The 18,647-nt window shown below is 37.8% G+C and overlaps 1 protein-coding gene across 1 annotated transcript in view; it reads right to left on the bottom strand.

Moving 5' to 3' along the window:
- Positions 1-623: 623 nt before the first annotated feature.
- The window catches only part of FAM3C (FAM3 metabolism regulating signaling molecule C), a 36,024-nt gene continuing 18,000 nt past the window's right edge, over positions 624-18,647 (bottom strand). The window contains exons 4-10 of the mRNA XM_007438293.3: positions 18,195-18,224; positions 14,603-14,726; positions 10,073-10,131; positions 7,845-7,895; positions 7,337-7,421; positions 5,458-5,584; positions 624-2,804 (exon numbers count right to left, since the gene is read on the bottom strand). Of these exons, the coding sequence (XP_007438355.1) occupies positions 2,715-2,804; positions 5,458-5,584; positions 7,337-7,421; positions 7,845-7,895; positions 10,073-10,131; positions 14,603-14,726; positions 18,195-18,224 (566 nt within the window). The 3' untranslated portion in view covers positions 624-2,714. The remainder of the gene's footprint in view (positions 2,805-5,457; positions 5,585-7,336; positions 7,422-7,844; positions 7,896-10,072; positions 10,132-14,602; positions 14,727-18,194; positions 18,225-18,647) is intronic.

Here is an 18,647-nt window from a genome sequence, read left to right as displayed (position 1 = left end):
TTGGTGTCGCCTCAAGCAAGGTTAGTGTTCTCTCTCTTCATACTGTACTGTACTGTACTTCGTTTCATATTTTTGTGGTTAAAAAAAAAATACATATGGTTCAGAACGGATTAACCTTATTTACATTGAACCTTATGGGGAAATTTGATTCGGTTGGCGACCAATTCGGTTTGCAACCAGAACCGTGGAACGAATTAAGTTCATGAACTGAGGTACCACTTACTGCCAGTAGAAACTTCCAAATTTAATCAAATAATACTTTATTGCAGCTCCAAAGAATGGTTTAACCAGCAGTATTTTGGTCAGTGAAATACAGATAGTTTAGTAGACTATGCTTTAAGTTACAGGATGGACTGATTTTCATCATCTGCTGATATTACTATCAGTACTGAGTGGAGGCAAAGAGCAGCACTTAATCAGAATTTTTTTCCAATGCATGTAATGCAGTAAGATACACTCTTACTGCATCTTGAAAATATGCACCCCTGTGATTCCTGTCTACCAAAAAAAAAAAAAGAAGAAGAAGCCTTATTACATTAAACATACACCAAATACAAGGGGTTCTTCCTAAGCAGATCCAGATCTTGTTTTTTTAAAACTTTATTTAATGAAAAAATATAATACATGGACAAGTGATTTTATTTAATCAAACATGGCTGGAGAATCTGCAAAGTACAAATAATTGATCTGTTTATGGTGTACTTATTGCTAAGCTACAGCAAATTAAAGAAAAAGATAATATGAACAGGTTAAAACAGTAAGGAAACTCATATTCCAGTCATTAAATCTTAGCATTGAAAAGCTAGGTGTTTCTCTTAAACTATATAAAGTAATTAATCTCCAGTATTGCTTTAATATTTTCAGTGCAAACAATATTTCATTAGTCCAACAATACCAGTTTCTAAGCCCAACTCTTCTTTTCCAATGGTTATTTTTTTAAAATGGATATTTTTAATCACCCCATACAGTTCAGACTGACAACAAACATACTGACATCCCACAGCAAACATCTATTCATACTTCTTGCTAAAGCCTCTCTGTAAAGCAGAGATGTCCAAAACTGCTTGTTCACTGTTTCAGCGGGAAAATGGAACTGCAAAAATGCCACCGTCGCCTCTACAAAAAGGAAAAAAACTGACAGTCCCAAGAGTTCCCTTCTCCAACTGCTTTCTAAAAATACAGGGAGCGGGAATGACTTTTGTAGGCGATGTGGGATAGTGCAGTTCAATGATACCAGGAGAGTGGAAGGCTTCCTGTGCATACAGAAACTCCCTGTGAACCCGTCTGGATTCTATCCCCTAAAGCTGGAATGCCATTAGAGGCATCTAGAACTGCAAGCCGACTGCTATAATTCAATTACTCAACACAATGTCACTATGAAGCAATGTGAATAATTAGAAAAGGGGGGTGGGGTGGGGAGATCAATGCTCCCCTTCCCTGCTGCCATATGTAGGACAAGAAAATGGGGAGATGACGTTTGTTGGGAGTGAACGCTCTGGAGATCTCAAATGCATTCTGTTATAAGCACCTGCAAAAATGTGCCCTCATGTGGTCTGTCTGGTTAAATCAGCCAAGTTAAATAGTAACCGTCTCACTCTAGTAAGACATGTTCCCCAATGGATTTTCTTTTCCCAATAATCAAGCCTATCCCTCAACTGAGACCAGTTCTGAAAGATGTCCGATTGAACGATACATGCCAAGTCACCTCCACGAGGAATTAAGCTTTTTTTTTTGGTAAAACTATGTTATTTCATATCCCCAGGAAAACACAATAACTGCCAACACTGGCTTCTTTCTGAGTTCAGCATGACCTCAACCAGTTTACATGGCTTCTGGATCTCAGAGGTTTAAAAAAATGTAGCTGAACACACACAAGAAACAATCACGTTATTCTGCCCTATTAGCAGCTTGCATTGCTAACCAGAAATATGGGGTACAGACGATTTAACAATTGCAACAGACACAGTGTTATACATTTGATATGAATGAAAAGCATTTAATTGTGCTTTGTAGAGCAGGCCTACATTTTTGTATCAAACATCCAGCCCCTCTATCTGAAAAGAGTCACTGAAGAATGTGGTTTTCCAACAGCCGTAGCATAAAAATAATTAACTATTTTTTCCTCTAAAATTTACATATCCTTCTAAATATACGCACTCACAGCAATGTTGTAATTGAGCAGGATACAACAAAGCTCAGGACTAGTTCAACTATGTCTCTAATTACTGATGACGGTGGTTCTGAAAGATATTTACATACAATAAGTGGCTTTAGAAACTAGGAAGAAAGGGAGGGGGAGAGGGAAGAATAAGGATGCTCCGAAACAATTGTTCTGTTTGTTTAGGGCTCATTTACAAAAAGAAAAAAGAAACAGGAGAAAAAGGATCTCTTCAGTTTAACAATAAATAAGCCTGATATTTAAAAAAAAAAAAAAAAGTTCATGCACATTTTAAGGTGAAAACATGCCTGGAAATTATTTACATAGGGCACAATCCAACAGGATAAATATTTCACATGCCCCAGCCAAATGAATTGGTGCTATTTACCATCCCTTTGCACAGCTTTTTATGGGCCTTGTGCAAGAAGCCATGCTAGGTGGGATGGAGTTCACACATGGCCTCTATCCTCCCAAATCCCACAACCTCACAGCAGCAGAAAAGTGCATTTCCCCCTCCACTGTTCTTTGCATTGTCTATTGTCAAGTTGCAGATTGTTCAGTCTAGTTTCTGTGGAATACACCCTTCCATCTCCACAACTTCTGGCCATCCTTCATATTTGTTGGTGTCCTTGTTGTTTTTAATATGCTACAAAGAGAAAACCATTTCAGTTTAAATATAACTATAGTCATTATTGCAGAGAAAAACAAGATTTTTTTCTTTTAGTATTTGTATTTATGTTGGGTGGTATAAAAATTACCTGACCTGTTGCATTTTTTCCAAGGCAAGAAATACATGCCAAAAAAAAAAAAAGAAGGTCTAGAATAAATAACCAAAAGCTGTGCAAAATATGAGAGCTAATACACAACAATACTCTTAACCTGAATATTAGCAGAGAAATCAGTGTGAGGATTTTCCACTATTGTTTTCAAATAACACATACAGGTAGTCCTCGCTTAACTACCACAACTGGGACCAGAATTTAGGTCGCTAAGCAATGCGGTCATTAAGCAAACCATCATATGACTGGACCAATTTTATGACCTTTTGTGGCGGACATTAAGTGAATCACATAGTTGTTAAGTAAATCACACAGTTCCCCATTGATTTTGCTTGCTGGAAGCGGCTGGCAAGGTTGCAAATGGCAATCATGTGACCCCAGGATGTTGCAACTGTCATGTGAGCTGGTTGCCAAGTGCCTAGATCACAATCACGTGAGTGCAGGGGCACTGAGACTGTTGTAACTTTGGGCACAGGTCATAAGTCACTTTTTAACACCATCATAACTTCAAATGGTAGCTAAATGAACAATCGTTAAGCAAGGACTACCTGTACACAGAACCTGCTGATTTTCCTCCTAAGAATCTAGAGTGATTTGCCATAATAATAATAATAATAATAATAATCATCATCATCATCATCATCAGCAGCAGCAGCAGCAGCAGCAGTTTAACTGCTTAAAACAGAAGAATTGCACAAAAAATAACACATTGGGGATAGAAACATTTAACATGCTCAAAGGGCAGGGGACAAATGAATATTCACAGTGCGGGGACAAATTAAATTTCATATTCAAAATCTTCCTAAAAAGAAGTGAGATGATCCTAGGAAGTCCTGAGCAAGGCACTAGGACTATGCAGTGATCCAGATTTGAAGGGAAAAAGGTGATTCTTAGCATACACATGCGCTCATGTAGCACCTCAATGCAACTTCTTAAAGATACATTTGATTTAAGCAGAAGCTGACAGGTGTTCCATGTATGACTCCATGTGCTCCAAATCATCTTTTCTCCTTTGAATCCAGATCAACCCAGACCCTCTTCCTGATTCCAATTACCGTAAGTATCTTTGCAGTTACTGAGGCATACAAGTGTGCCTCCAAGATTATCTCAACAGACAAGCAAACGGATGCAGGATATTAGTCAGATATTTTTTGCCATAGCTCATGCAGTCTTAAGATTCATCATAAAACTCTGAATTGAACTAGGAATCAAAAGACAGCCACTGAGACATTTCAGCAAGGAAATCACATGCTCCTTTAAGGAAACCTAGTGATTAGCTGAGCTACTATACATTCTAATCCAGGTGTAGTTTACAAGTACATTTTTTCAGTACAAAGTAATAACAAGTTACAAAGTACAAAGGCCATCATTTGGTGAATCCACACAGCAATCATCCAGATATAACTAAGGGGTGTCCTATATGGTCGGATCGATGTTTTCTAGGAAAACCTGGTGCACCAAGCTGAACTGGTCAAAGTACTGGGTCAACTGGACTGGTCAAGAGCACCTCTTTCATCTAGATTCTTCTGACAAAGTTTATATATATAAAGCTTAGCTTCTGACATAAACTAAGCTTTATATATGCCCGCCTGCCTGCCTGCCTGCCTTGCCTTCAAGTCTATATTGACTCCTGGCAACATTAGCAATGTTTTTGGAAGTGGTTTGCCATTATCTTCTTCCTAGGCTGAGAATGACTGGCCCAGAGTTGTGCCTATGGCAGGATCAAAACTCATACTCTCCTGGTTTCTATTCTGGTCCTTTAATCACTGCATCAAACTGGCTGTCATATGTGTCATTAAAGGTGTGCAAAACATTCTGTGCATGGATCATCTGTGCTTGGAACTAGTACCAGGTGATCTATATTTGGATTCAAGATACTTGTTCCTGGCAAAAATTGTGTGTGTGTGTGTATCTGTGTGTCTGTAGAGTCTAGGGCGTTCCTTTTTCTACCTTCTTTTAGCTGCTAATGTCCTCACTTCAAGTGCAAAAAGTGTCCAACTGGCCCACATACTCCCCACTGTCCCTAACGAAAGTAGGGAAAAGAAAGCACAGAGAGCATTGGGTGGGGAGAAGGTGGTTGAATGCTGTGCTTGAAGGTGAAGATATTAGGGGCAGCAGCAGCTAGGGGAACATGGGGAGAGGAATACACTGGGAACATTGTGGAAGGTAAGTGACAAGGAGCCAAGGACATTGGTGGTAGCTTAGGAGAAGCAAGGAAAAGAAAGTGCTGGGAAGATTGGTGGGCAGGCTGGTGCACAAGCCATTCAGAGGAGGAGGGAAGAGAGGGACAACTCACACGAGTCTTGCCCTGCTCCTCCCATAAAACTCTTTTGGATTTCATTATAGCCAAAATTTGGAACATACAAAATGTTCCAGGTTTTTCTTGTGGTGAACCATAACTGACCAACAGCTGAAGTTCTGCTGATCAAAATGAGTCAGCAGAACTTCCAGGATGTAATGTATGTTTTGGGTTCAAAACACACCCCATTAGGTCATCTAAACATTAATGTGAAAACATACCTGTTCAAAAGGGCTTTTAGTTTTGATTCCTTTCCCACCACAGAAAACCCAGTTGTCTCTGAAGCCAAGGGTCATGATGGACGTACTCCCCAAATCTGATATTAGTTTCCGTGCCTCTTCAGTAAGCCTTCAAACAGAATTTTTAAAAATTACTATAGAAATATAATATCATATAAAATGTAGTCTGCCTCATTCATTCATATAAACACTTTGCTTCATATGACCATATTCTTGGAAGAACACCATGTTCCTCACATTTGCTCTTATCTACTTGAGGGTAAACATGACAGCATTTTTTTCAAATATTCCTTACAGATTAGATATAGAGAGATAGAGATAGAGATGGAGATAGTGATAGTGATAGATGGAGAAAACAGGGACTATAAGGACCAAATCTGTAGATGGTTTAATGGTGTATCATTTATGTTGTGCACTGCAGATTGTATAAGCACTATTACAGAATTAGTAATTGCTGAATGAACTTTTTAAAAGCTGTATCCATAGGGAGATATGGGATTTTGCCTACTTTCTTGTTCTTACCTGAATCTGAATCCTATTCTTCTAATCGTGTTGGAAGAACAACTCTCATTTACAGTTTTATTTCCAATGTAAGTAACAGTTGGAATGATGGGAGGGGAGATGATCTGAATGATGACCATAAAGGAGATCAGGAACTCATGCTTTAATATTCATCAAAATTACTATTCACTCCTCACTGAGTGAAAAGTGTCTGGTCTGGTCCTAATTTAACTTGTTTAATCAAACAACTAATCTTCAATCAGTAGCAACGGCTGTTATTTACATGCAGTGTTATTACTTCTGTTGCTTATTTTGTCTTGATCATTTATGGTGATTTTGTCTTGATTACATGTAGCTGCAATGCAGTTACTGCATAATGTAATTATTTGGCATTTAATTTATTGCTATAAATTTTAAGTTATGGTTATAAACTATCATTAATCATTCATCACCACAAAAACAGAAAAGCTTGTTCATTTAATTCCCTTCATTCCTCTCCAGTTTAGAGAAATAGCTAAAACTTACAGCAAGCAATTCTTCAGTTCCAGCCATCAGGAAGAAGTGTTTAGATATTATTACTGTATTGTTCTGGGAGGTTCAGCTGCTTTGGCAATTTAAATAAATAGGGCTATCCCTAGGGATCATTTTCAAGAGGAAGATTTCATGCACAAAAAGAGATTCTTAAAAAAAAGAGTCATAAACAAGGCAAAAATAGGGAAAGCACCTGAACTTAGATGACTTACCAGCCTCTTATTTTATCTATTTATTATTAAATTTGTATGCCATCCATCTCCCCCATAGTATTATAAATATTTTGAAGATGAAGTATTACAACCATTTCAAAAAATAATGAATTCTATTTTGAAGATGGGAAAGATACCAGACAGTTGGATAGAGGCTAATATAGCACTAATACCTAAATAAGGTCTTAGAGAAAGATTAATAACTACATTTATTAGTGACTGAAAACCCCTTATGGACTTTTTGCTGAAAAAAAAATGAAGAGATGATTTATGGATTTGATGATTAGAAGGGGAGATTATGGAAAGAAGGAAACTTTGATGTAATCTTAGAGAGAGAGGGTAAAATATAAATGTACTTATAACTGCTGTTAAGAAGACTGGAAATCACTTCTTTATTATTCTTTTTTTCTTTTTCCTTCTTTTCTATCTCTTTTTCTTTATTTCTTTTTCACTTTTCCATTACTTTTCTCTATTTCTCCTATCTTTAACTTAAAATCTGTATTGTTTTTATTCTGTGGAAAAACTTATTTAATACAAGTTACACACATACACAAACATATATATGAGGTTCTAAAAATGGTACCAAATAAGGTTAATTGTATTTCCTACAGACTTACTTAGTGGCACCATCATCATATGTTGCCATTAATACAATAGTTCCACCTGCAATAGTCTTCAGAAATTCAATGAATGGGGCTACATCTGTATCAAATGGAAGCAAAACAAAATTTATTATTTATTACATTTATACAGCCATTCATCTTGCAAGGCAACTGTAGGCAACTAACACAGTAACAAACACCAGTATAACAACAAAGAACAAAGGTAAAAAAGAACATAAATTATATATCACTGCAAACAAGAAATGCCAGCAAGTCTAAAGCACCCCTATTTTGATTTACAAGATTTTCATTCAAAACTCAAATTTTAATTCAAAATATCTCGTGCAAATATGAAAAGCAACATTTGTCAAGTTTTGAGTATTAGAATCACTCTAGTTTTAATACAACTGGATTTAATTACGAACATGCACGACATTGTCCACTTCACTCTAAATAAGTAAAGTGAACAAGTAAAATGACGTATTAATTATTTTTTAAAAGAAGCATGTATTTCTGCACTTACCTCCACCCCACATATCAAAGAATTTTGTGTCCACTACTTCACCTGTTTTGCCTAGTAAAAGGAATAAGACATGAGATGCAATAAATCCCCATATGCCCTGTTTATGCAGAAGTAATGAAGACAAAAAGAATAACTCTATATTAATGCATTTATGGTTAAGAGTACCGTCTCAGGAACATATTTAAAAACAGCAGATAAGGCAAAATGTGGATTTGCTTGTACAGAGCAGCAAGTGGGAGCTTCAAAAGGTACAGTATTGATGTACTTGTACTTCCAGTTCTTAGTCAATGGCAAGAGCTGATTGCTGAACCATGCTTTCTCTCTTTGTGTACAGTTGTACAAGTAGGGTTGCTATTTAGCAAGAGCAAATATTTATCAGGCATGCTGCCATTCAGGTTCTACAACCATGCAAATTTGGTTGGCAAAATAATTTTTCTCCAGGCTTAGGACAATGGAAGATATTTAGGACTAACTTGGTAATTAGTACTTTCATCAGCTAATGAAGATGACAAACTGGTAGCATTTCCTTTTTCTAGAATTATTTCTAATTTCTACTGACCACAACTAGCAGCAGGTACAAGTGTTTGGGCTAGGAGAAGCTTCTCACTTCTTGTGAGTTTAGAGCCATTTTATGTTAAACTAATACTGTTGGCTGCCCTGAATTTCCAGTGGAAACAAACAAATGAATTAAACATATTTCACCTAAATTAAAAAAAAAAGATAAAGATCTAAATTTTAAAAAGATAAAGATGACTCCTGTTGACTATGCAAAGACATCCATAGCTTTCTTGGCAGGATGTGGCTTGCTATCCTTTTGGGGGATTTTTTTTTTTACAAAAACTCCTGTTAGTCAAGACTGTCCATCCTTAGTGTAGCTTGTGAACCTAGTAACAGGCATCGCTATCTTCTGAAATTTCATTTAATTACTCTACCATGAAACAATGCCAAGGAAAGCACACCCTTATGTATTAAAAATAGACATAGATTTTTGTGTTATCACTAGTGCACCATCCATAAACCAGATAGAGATGACTGCAGGCTTGGGAGAACTTCAAAGTTTGCAGATGGCCCCAAATGGTTTAGAAAAAAATCCCAGTACTCTAAATGGAACTGCACATGTTCAGCAGCAAGAAATCCTGACTATGGGAAAGAAAAAAAAGAAAAGAAAACTACTTGGGGGGGGAAGAAGGGAGCAGGCCACCTTGGACCAAAGTCATATTGGTCTAGAATTATGAACTCAAGTCATCCATATACTGTAGTGAACACCTGTTCTCTCTCTTCCCAGCACCCAGAATTCCATAGCCAAAACATGACTGCTCCAAGAAGAAAAGGAATATAATAAAGACTCAGTTCACAGAAGCACAAAGGAATATTAGGAAAACGTGCTGGTCAACGGCAGGAGATGAAAAAAAAAGCCCACTAAACTAGGAGGTGAAAGAAGGGAAATGAGAAAGTGGCAGAAACAGTCAAGAATCAAATATTATGTTATAGCTCTGAGCTGTCATAATTGGGCCTATCTATAGCTAAAGAAAATGTGTACTAGCTTTAAGTGGCCCCCCTCCCATTGAAACATTGGGGGAAGGAGATGGAACAGCCAAATGACCAAATTCTGTAGCTCTGAGGCTTACAAACAGAGATAAAGTAGGTCTGTTTGGGGCTAAAGTAATACCCACCCCTGTTTACTGTTTAATACCAACAGTAAGCAATAAAAAATATTGATATGACCTTGGGGTCTTTGCTTAGGACAGTGTTGTCCAAACTTGCCCACTTTAAGATGAGTGGACAGGAAACATGTCATCTGAATAGCTGAGCAGCAGATAGACTGACCTCTCTGCCTTATGGGGTAGACACAAAGTCCTGGAGCAGCATCAAAAAGTGGAGTCTCTGTGGCCATTACACTTCTTAGATGCCCTCCAGATAAATGGGGGGTGTTGTTGAAAGGGGGGACAGAAATATGGGATGGATATGCTAACTTGACCCTGTCCACAGTGGCACTGAATCCATTGATTCCAGCACTGACTACTTTTTCTGTGGAAAAGCAAGGCCCAGAAGTGAGAAGTAAAATGCTTGGACTTGAGCATCTTTTGGAGAGGCCCCTGATTATGCTGAAGAATTAAGATAAATAGGTGGGAAGAGGATCTCTTGGCCAGGCATGTACAAATACAACGCACGTGTCCAGAATAATACACACTCTAAGTATCAGTTATGTAATTAAAACAAACACTTACCATTTACTAGGGCTATATTAATGCCCCTCCCAACGTTGTTTTTAACACCACTCATCAAGCTGAAACAAGACAAATGAAGATAATTACGATAAGTTTTTTCTCTCTCTAACTTCTCCTGACCATGAAGAGGGTGTGACTCTTACCAACAAAAACCCACAAGAAATGTGGCCACCCTTCTTAGCGGTTCAGGTTTGTGAAATGAAATTTGCACAAAAGGTGCCCCCTCTGTTTATCACTGTCATTTTAATTACCACCAGGCAAACTTATAGCATATGAAGAACAGAGAGCAGATTACCCTTCAGCTCTGATCAAGTCAGCTGAATTACACAATTAGGTCTGCTCAGCTACGGAAAGCAAGAAATCACAAAACATCTACAGAATTAGCCATGAGAACCTTTCCAGCCCCTCTCATAGGAAACAGCCTGAAATACAGCAGCAGGTTTGCCACAAAAGAGCTAACTGAGCCCATGGTCCTTCAGACCCAAGAAACTAGAACTGCTTTTATTGTTACACAATTTCTAAATGAACACGTTGATTCGCAGGCAGGCATTTCTGGTATTATCCCCAGTGACAGTTTATGTACAGAAAATAAAACAAAAGTAGAAAAACAGCAGTTGTTTAATTCCAACAGTAAGCAATAAAAAATATTGATATGACCTTGGGGTTTTTGCTTAGGACAGTGTTGTCCAAACTTGGCCACTTTAAGATGAGTGGACTTCAACTCCCAGAATTCCCCAGCCAGCATTAAGATGAGTGGACTTCAACTCCCAGAATTCCCCAGCCAGCATTAAGATCGCTGGCTGGGGAATTCTGGGAGTTGAAGTCCACTCATCTTAAAGTGCCCAAGTTTGGACAACACTAGCTTAGGAGTTTATACTAATCTTTGCCACTTTGCTGCCTTCCTTTTGTGATGAATTACAACTCCCATAATTCCCAGTCATTATGGACACTATAATCCAAACCATTGGGAGAACAATACATCGGGGCGACTGATCAGAATCTAATGCACAACTTGATCTCAGCAAAAAGGCATTTGAACTAAGCATTTGCAAAGAAAGGAAAGAGGCATTTCCTGTAACATTAGTAATGCAGAGGATTTACCACAAGAGGGGGCGACACATCACTTTTAGATTCCTTGCTCAAATATTGGACAACTATTGAGAGAAAACAGTCCTGAAGAGTGAAAAGTAAAATTTAAAGGACAGTAAATTAGCATTCAGTGATCTATCAGGAGAGATTTGGGGTACAATTAACATTTCATATAATTCTAATAGTGTATTTCTTTCATCTAGAGCAGAGTTATCTAACCATGGCAGCTTCCAGGTGTGTGGATTTCAACTCCCAGAATTCTCATCAATGGCCATGCTGGCCGTGGAATTCTGGGATATGAAGTAAACACACATGGAAATTGCCATGGTTGGGAAACACTGATCTAGGGGATCAACTGAAATTGGAGAAAAAGGCCATTCTGTGCCACAGATGTATTTCCACATCTACTTGACTAGGATGGGCCTAAAAGAATTCCCAAGTTGTAAACCTGAGTCTATAGGAAGAGGGAATTTCTACTCCAAATATCACCTTGGGAATTAAGATAAGGAGAATGTTTAAAGGCTGTCACCCTACATCTAGCTGCACCTGAGCTTTGAAATCACAAGCTTTACTTGATAACTAAGTTTACGGAATAGTGAGTCACAATACACAGAACAACCTTGAGCCTTTGAACCAGACATTCAGTTATGTGGAAATCCAAGCATCTTCCTGATAAGGTAGGAGTTTCATCAAGTTTTAATTGAAACAAAAATCAAAATAAAAGACTTCAGTTAGATGTGTAAGACAGATTTGTTGCGTCTATCTCTGAAAACCATTTTTATAGCTCAGGATACTGAAAAAGGAAAACTGCTAACCAAAGACCCTCAGAAGAAGAGAGGAGAGAAGAACAGAGGCATCCTCTTAAGACCGTGAATTAAGGCAAGCCCTTCATGGCCAATTGTTTGGGGGAGGGGGCAAGAGAGAGATAAGGCCAGTTGATAGAGAAGATGTAGAAACCCAGTTTTCTTAGGGAATTCTGCAAGCAAACTGCATAAGCTTGTATCCTATGTCTTGGAAGCAAATGTTTTCCATCAATAAGACGCCCCCATGTACAAAACGACCCCCACTTTTCCAACCCAAAATTAAGAAATCAAGATAGTGCAGAACACATTTTTATTTAGTAATCAGGTAACATTTACCTGATACACTCGGTGGGAGGAGGTCCAAATCGTCTCTCTGCAGCTCTATTTCCATGCTCTTTTGCATAACTGATTACATTCAATCACAAGTGAAACTTGTCAGTTACATAAGGCTCGTGATTAGAGGAAGTCTGTTTGCAGAGACAGTATGGGCAGTTTCACTCGTGATTGGAGGCTTGTGATTGGAGGAAGCCTGTTTGCAGAGTCAAGCTATTTCACTTGTGATTGGAGGCTAGCAATAGGAGGAAGCCTGTTTGCAGAGGCAAAGTATGGGCAGTTTTGCAACTGTGCGGTTCTCTACTCGGCTTACTTCCTTGCATAAGACGCCCTTCAATTTTTAGTGTAAGGATTTTAGAAAAAAGTATCGTCTTATAGTCGGAAAAATACAGTAATTTTTTTAATAGGTCAGACCAATATATTCTGCACTGGGAGGGAGGTGATGAAATCTTTGCCACTCACCCTTAGGGCATAGTGAGAAGGATGCTCCTCTATTGTTATAAATGCTTCTCAAATTATCAAATCACCCTGAATATTTATTTATGCACAGCTATTTATTAGCTAGCCCAACATGTTTGTTCTGAAGAATTCCAGAACATTCCCATTCTTTCTCTGGACTGACAATCTGGCTAGTCCAGGTGTGGTCTGGCAGTATTCTAGAAAGAAACTTTCCTGAACAGAAAGTGATTTGTGGTCTTTCAGACAAGGCCGGATCCCCAGAAGTATGAGCTGTGAAACGCATGATTTCTGGATGTTCCAGAAAATGCACTTCTGGAAAACTGCTAGATCACGCTAGAACGGCCAGATCAGTATGACTTGGAGAAAGAACAAGAGGTTCTAGAGTTTTCCTGAATACTCCATCTCTGCTGCAAAACCTATTATTTGCAAAACCTATTATTAAATTTCTTCTAATGAGTTCAAGGTCACGTGCATGGGGTAACTCCTCATTTTATTTTCACAATAATGCTATGAGGGAGTGCCAGTCCTACAAGGTAGACCAGACCAAGACCCCAGTGCCATCCACTTCAATACTACTTTTATTGTAATACCTATAGTAACAGAATCTTGCAAGTCTGAATATGTTCCACTCCCCTCCCTTTATCTTCATGTGTACTAGGGAAGGGCTTATCAAATTACTTTCTTGGCTCTTATCTCACTGTTACCTTGTTTAGTGGCTCTTCCAGGCCATTCCCTCTGCTGTCTAAAGGTAGATAGTAACTGGCACAGACCCATCCAGTGAGGAACAAGGCTCACTGAGGATTTGAACATGGATTACTCTGGTCACAGTCCAGTGCTCTAATCACTACACCACACAAATGTTACCCCATTCAGCAAAAAAAATCAAATCTATTTCATGACTATTTGCAAGGAAAACTGTCATATCCATTACAATACTGTGTCACAGTATGATTCAAGGAACAATTCATAATCATTGAAATAAAATTATGCCAAGCGTGTTGAATTTGAAGACATTAAATTAATTATCATACACCTTTACATTTTATCATTTTCTTGTATATTTACCACAGGAGTTTCTTTGGTGACAGTTTGGAACACTTCAGCACATAAATGGAAATAGTTTTTTTTTTCTCCACCCCAAAAAAACATGAACAATATTTGCTAAAGTTTTATGACTCCTTCCAGGATTCCCCCTGGACATCATTTAGTAGGAAAATCAGTATACAGTACTGCCTTCGTGCTACAGAATATCCAAGGCTGTTAATAAGATGCAAAGATACAATGCTGAAAAAATACAGAGTCCAAAAAGAGAGAAAAAGCAACAGAATAATTAAAATCACCATAACCATGCTAATCAAAGTACATCTAAACAAAACTGCAGTAGAGTTTATGTTTAAAAAAAAAAAATTAAATGGCCCATGGAGATTTGGCCCAATGAGACCTTAGGATGCAGGTAGGATATAATGGAGAAGATGCTGATTTTGGTACTTTATAGCAGTATTTCTCAACTTCGGCAACTTTAAGCTGTGTGGACTTCAACTCCCAGAATTGCTGGCTCGGGAATTCTGGGAGTTGAAGTCCACACAGCTTAAAGCTGCCAAGGTTGAAAAATACTGCTATAGAGTAAAGACAGAGATAGATAGATAGATAGATAGATAGATAGATAGATAGATAGATAGATAGATAGATAGATAGATAGATATTCATTCATTCATTCATTCATTCATTCATTCATTCATTCATTCACAACAAAAACAATAACACAGTAAGAACATTTTTTAAAAAATGCATAAATCCCAGATATAGCCCCCAACAGCTCCAGTTAAAGAAATTGGTTCATACATACACATTGTCTTCTACACATATTTTAGGTCCAACTACGTTGGCTGCTCCACTTGCCATTTTGAAAGCAAAATGATTAGCTGGACATGCTTTTGAAGTTCCACATTTATACCTTGGGGGCTTTGTACCTTTTGGGAAAGAAAGGAATAGATTTTACTTTAAGGAGAAGATATAATCTCAGACATTGTAAAATCATGACAAAGTATGTAAAGAGAAAATGCAAGCAACTTGCCTACGACCTTTGAAAATTAGGAAAAGCATTCCGTGCCACTGTGTTCCATAGCCGTTTGATTTACAGAATGTATTTTGTAACAAAACTGTCTACAAAGTATTGTAAAGTTAGTGTTTACAGTTACTTTAAAGTATGTACAGGTATGTACACTAACCTTAGAGTCACCTAACAGTTATAAGGGGCTTATATTTTTTTTCTCAAGCACGCCAGTAGACACCATGCACCTCCATTATAGATCCTAGCTTGCATAGAACAGATTTAACCTGCTTGGGGTAAAACTGGGATTCAATTGTACTTATTTTATTTATTATATTTGTATAACATCAACGCCGCCATTAATTTATAGTTTACCATCCAAAAGTTTCCAAACATACTGTCTTTAAGCTTGATCAACTTAATTTACCCTTTCTACCCCCTTACCAAAATAAATTATGTAAATGCCTTGATTGACCAAAGCCATGATGGGCAGTGGAGGTAGTATCTGCTGGCCAATCTGGTGATGACCACTACACATAATAAATTGTGACTTGGAATGTAAAAGAGGAGTAAATAGTAAAGAGCATGAATTAACTTAGTCTTGTGGACTGGGGTCGATGAATATGTTTATGGAAGTGAAGGAGTAGGTTTAATTATGAAAGGGCTGAAAGGAATGTTAAAAGAATGAATCAGTGTTACGGGGTTGTTATGGATTCATATTCAAGTTGGAATCCAAAGGTTGGTGATAGCTGCATGTTATGCTCCAATGGATGATAAGAGAAGAACTAGATATGACTTTTGGGAAGAATTGTGAAACATTCTGCATGATGTAATCTGAGGAAACAAATTATTCTGTTATGTGACATGAATGGGTGGGTGGGAATCAGATGAGAGCAAACAGAAAAAGTTATTGGGACATTAAGGACCAACAGTGAGAATAATGACTGCTCGGTGAATCTTAATTAAGAAAGTGGTCTGTTTCAAATGCATTGTTTAAGTATAAGCCTATTCATACATACAGTACACATGGCAAAGAAACAAACCCAAATTTAAAAGCATGATTGATCTGATTGTTTATGATGAAATACTGAGAGCATTATTGAAGGATACAAGAGTGATGAATGATTCTGAATGTGGAATGGACCTTTTTTTTGTAGTGACAAGAAAAGTATATGGAGGAAAATAAAACACATACAAGCAACTATTGTGAAAGCAGAAAGCCTGCAGGAAGAAAAAGTATGAGTCCTGTATGAAAAAGTATTAGAAGATAGATTACTGTCCCCCAACCAAATGAATGGAAAGTAGACATAAGGAAAGAGGAAGTGGAAGCTGCTTGGAACAGGGTGAAAAGAAGTATGTTACTGATTACTCCCGAAGTGTGTGGAGTTATGCTAATGGGAAGTATGAAAAGGAAGACTTCATAGAATGGTGTGAAAGAGACTGTGGGTGAGAAAAAAGGACATAGAGGAGAATGACTGAAAAAATTGAGAATGAGAGAAAGATATTGTATAATGTGTACCGAGAGAAAAAGGCAGTTGCAAAGCAAGTAGTCAAAGAAAGCAGTGAATGGTCAAGATTAAAGGAGGCTGAGAAAATGTTGAACTATTTTGATGGAAACAAAAGGACTATTTTGAAGTGGATGAAGAAGTCCAAACCCAGAGCCTCCTGCAGAAGTGAATGGAATTAAAAATAGAACTGATGAAACGATTCCAAATAAAACTTAAGTGATGGAATGCTGGGAGTATTTTAGAGAGTTTGGGAGTATTTGGGAATCATAGTGATACCTTGTAGTATTCTGCAAAGCTTTATAGATCCAATCCAACCACTCCCCTGAAGGTTCTATCAAATCCAAGCAGGCTTTCAGACTGAATGGAGATTTGCTCCAATGCCCAAAATTGTATCAGGAGGCCAGAAAGAACTTCACGGCCTTACAAACCACTTTTCAGTTTTGAAGCTTTTCTTCTATTTTTGTGTTTTTTTTAATGGGAAGTATACAATGTGGCAACATCACTTCCATAGATGGAAAACACTGGAGGGAGCATAATGAGTTGTGTGAAGAGCCCTTCATGTAAGTAGTAGCTTAATATATTTTATTACCTAATTAAACTCTCTGCCTATCAGAACTCTTTTGGGATGGGAAGAATTACATTACTCAGGTTTCATTCATTTACTCAGCTTTCAGTTTCTTTAATGTGGCCAACTAGACACTTAGACTTTACTCTCTCTTATGCTAATTGAATGTTACATTTCTATGCTGGTCCAGCCAACACAATGGAAGCTCAACTCTGGTGTCAGAGTACAGGCTCCAAACAAACCATTCCAATACATATTCTTGGCTCAAACCAGTAAGACCAAGTATAGAACAAGCCTTACTTTTAAATGTTGCATGACTTTGGCAAGTTTAGGGCTCTACCATGAGTGAGTAGGTGCCAGGTAAACGCATACAGGGCTAGCCCAAATGGGGGGGCTGGTAAGGCTATGAACACTCATATTTCTATTGCAGTCTCTCTGTGGGTCAGCCTGCTTTTTCTGCCTCTGCACACTAACAGGCATTGAGCATTACTAGCAAGCCACAACCCTGATGCACTTGAGACCAGTCCAGAAGAGGCCAAGTGTTCAGCACAGTATAGTATCCCCAAACCTAGTGATGAGGATATTCTTCTGACATGGGGCCAAGCTTGCCAGACTAGAAATCCCCATATCAGAAGGAGTAGAATTATGCCACCCAAAAGTGCAAGCCAGTGGCGAGGTCAATCTAGAAATGCAAGCAGAATACCTTACTTTTAATTATTGGTAGTTTTTTATTTTTAATTTGGAGTAGGAAACTTTCTGCACTGGTTCAACTGCACTAAGTCAACTTAGACCTTTTGCTGAATCATTTGTGCCTTTTTGTACCTCTGCCTTAAAAATGTGAAGGGCAAAATGACTTACTCTAGACCAAAGGGAAAAATGCATATTTCCACCAAATTATTTTAAAAGGTGCCAATCTGAAAGTCAGCATCCCCTTGCCTAAGCCTACAATCCCTTCAATCTTTAAAAAAGTAAATCCAAATCAAGACAAATATTAAACATTTACATGAATCAGAGACATGGGTTTAAAAAATCTTTATCAAAGAATAAGCACTGGAAAGATAAAAAGCTTTCTAAAGCTTTACCTGTCTCTTTTGAACTGCTGACTTTTTGTTGTGGGTCTCTATTAGCTAGGAAGCTCTTACACAATCTGCATTCTGAGGAATTTCACAAGGCCATCAAGACTTTCCATTCAAAATCTGCACCAGCCTTGCACTGCTTACTAAGACACCCTCACTGTACTGGATAGGACCAATGGATCTTTATTATGATGCATAAAGAATACCAATAAATAACAATCTTAGTGCACAATACTCACTTCGCAATGGTAGGTCCAGTGCTGATCTTGCTAGAAAAGTTAACATTAAATATACATATTAGAAAAACAACATTTTTCTTAATTATACTCTTTATGGAACTATATGCAACAATTCCTACCTCATAGGTTTGAAAATGATAGCTTATCATTTATATTTGATATTAAGTTTTACCAGCTATACAATGACATTTCAGTGCCACTGATTACAATATTATGCTGTACCACAGAAGGTGATTACAGAATGCGTCCTTCATACCACCCAGCTACGCACATATACACTAATTAGCTATATAATAATCCCTCAGTTTAATGGACCTCAGTTTAGTGGATTTCAGATACAGTGGCCAATTTTTTTTCATTTGGGTTTCACCCATTTAACAACTAATGGCCTTTAAACTGAGGGTTTGATGGTTCAATCAAGGTATTGCTGCAAATTATGCCATTTATGTCAAT

The sequence above is a fragment of the Python bivittatus genome, unplaced genomic scaffold (assembly GCF_059951505.1).
Source record: "Python bivittatus isolate LINGU-HERP-01145 unplaced genomic scaffold, Pbiv_v1 ctg000330_np1212, whole genome shotgun sequence".
In the NCBI taxonomy this organism is placed as follows: domain Eukaryota; kingdom Metazoa; phylum Chordata; class Lepidosauria; order Squamata; family Pythonidae; genus Python; species Python bivittatus.
The sequence above is the reverse complement of the archived record's forward strand: the minus strand, read 5'-3'. Positions and strand labels throughout refer to the sequence as shown.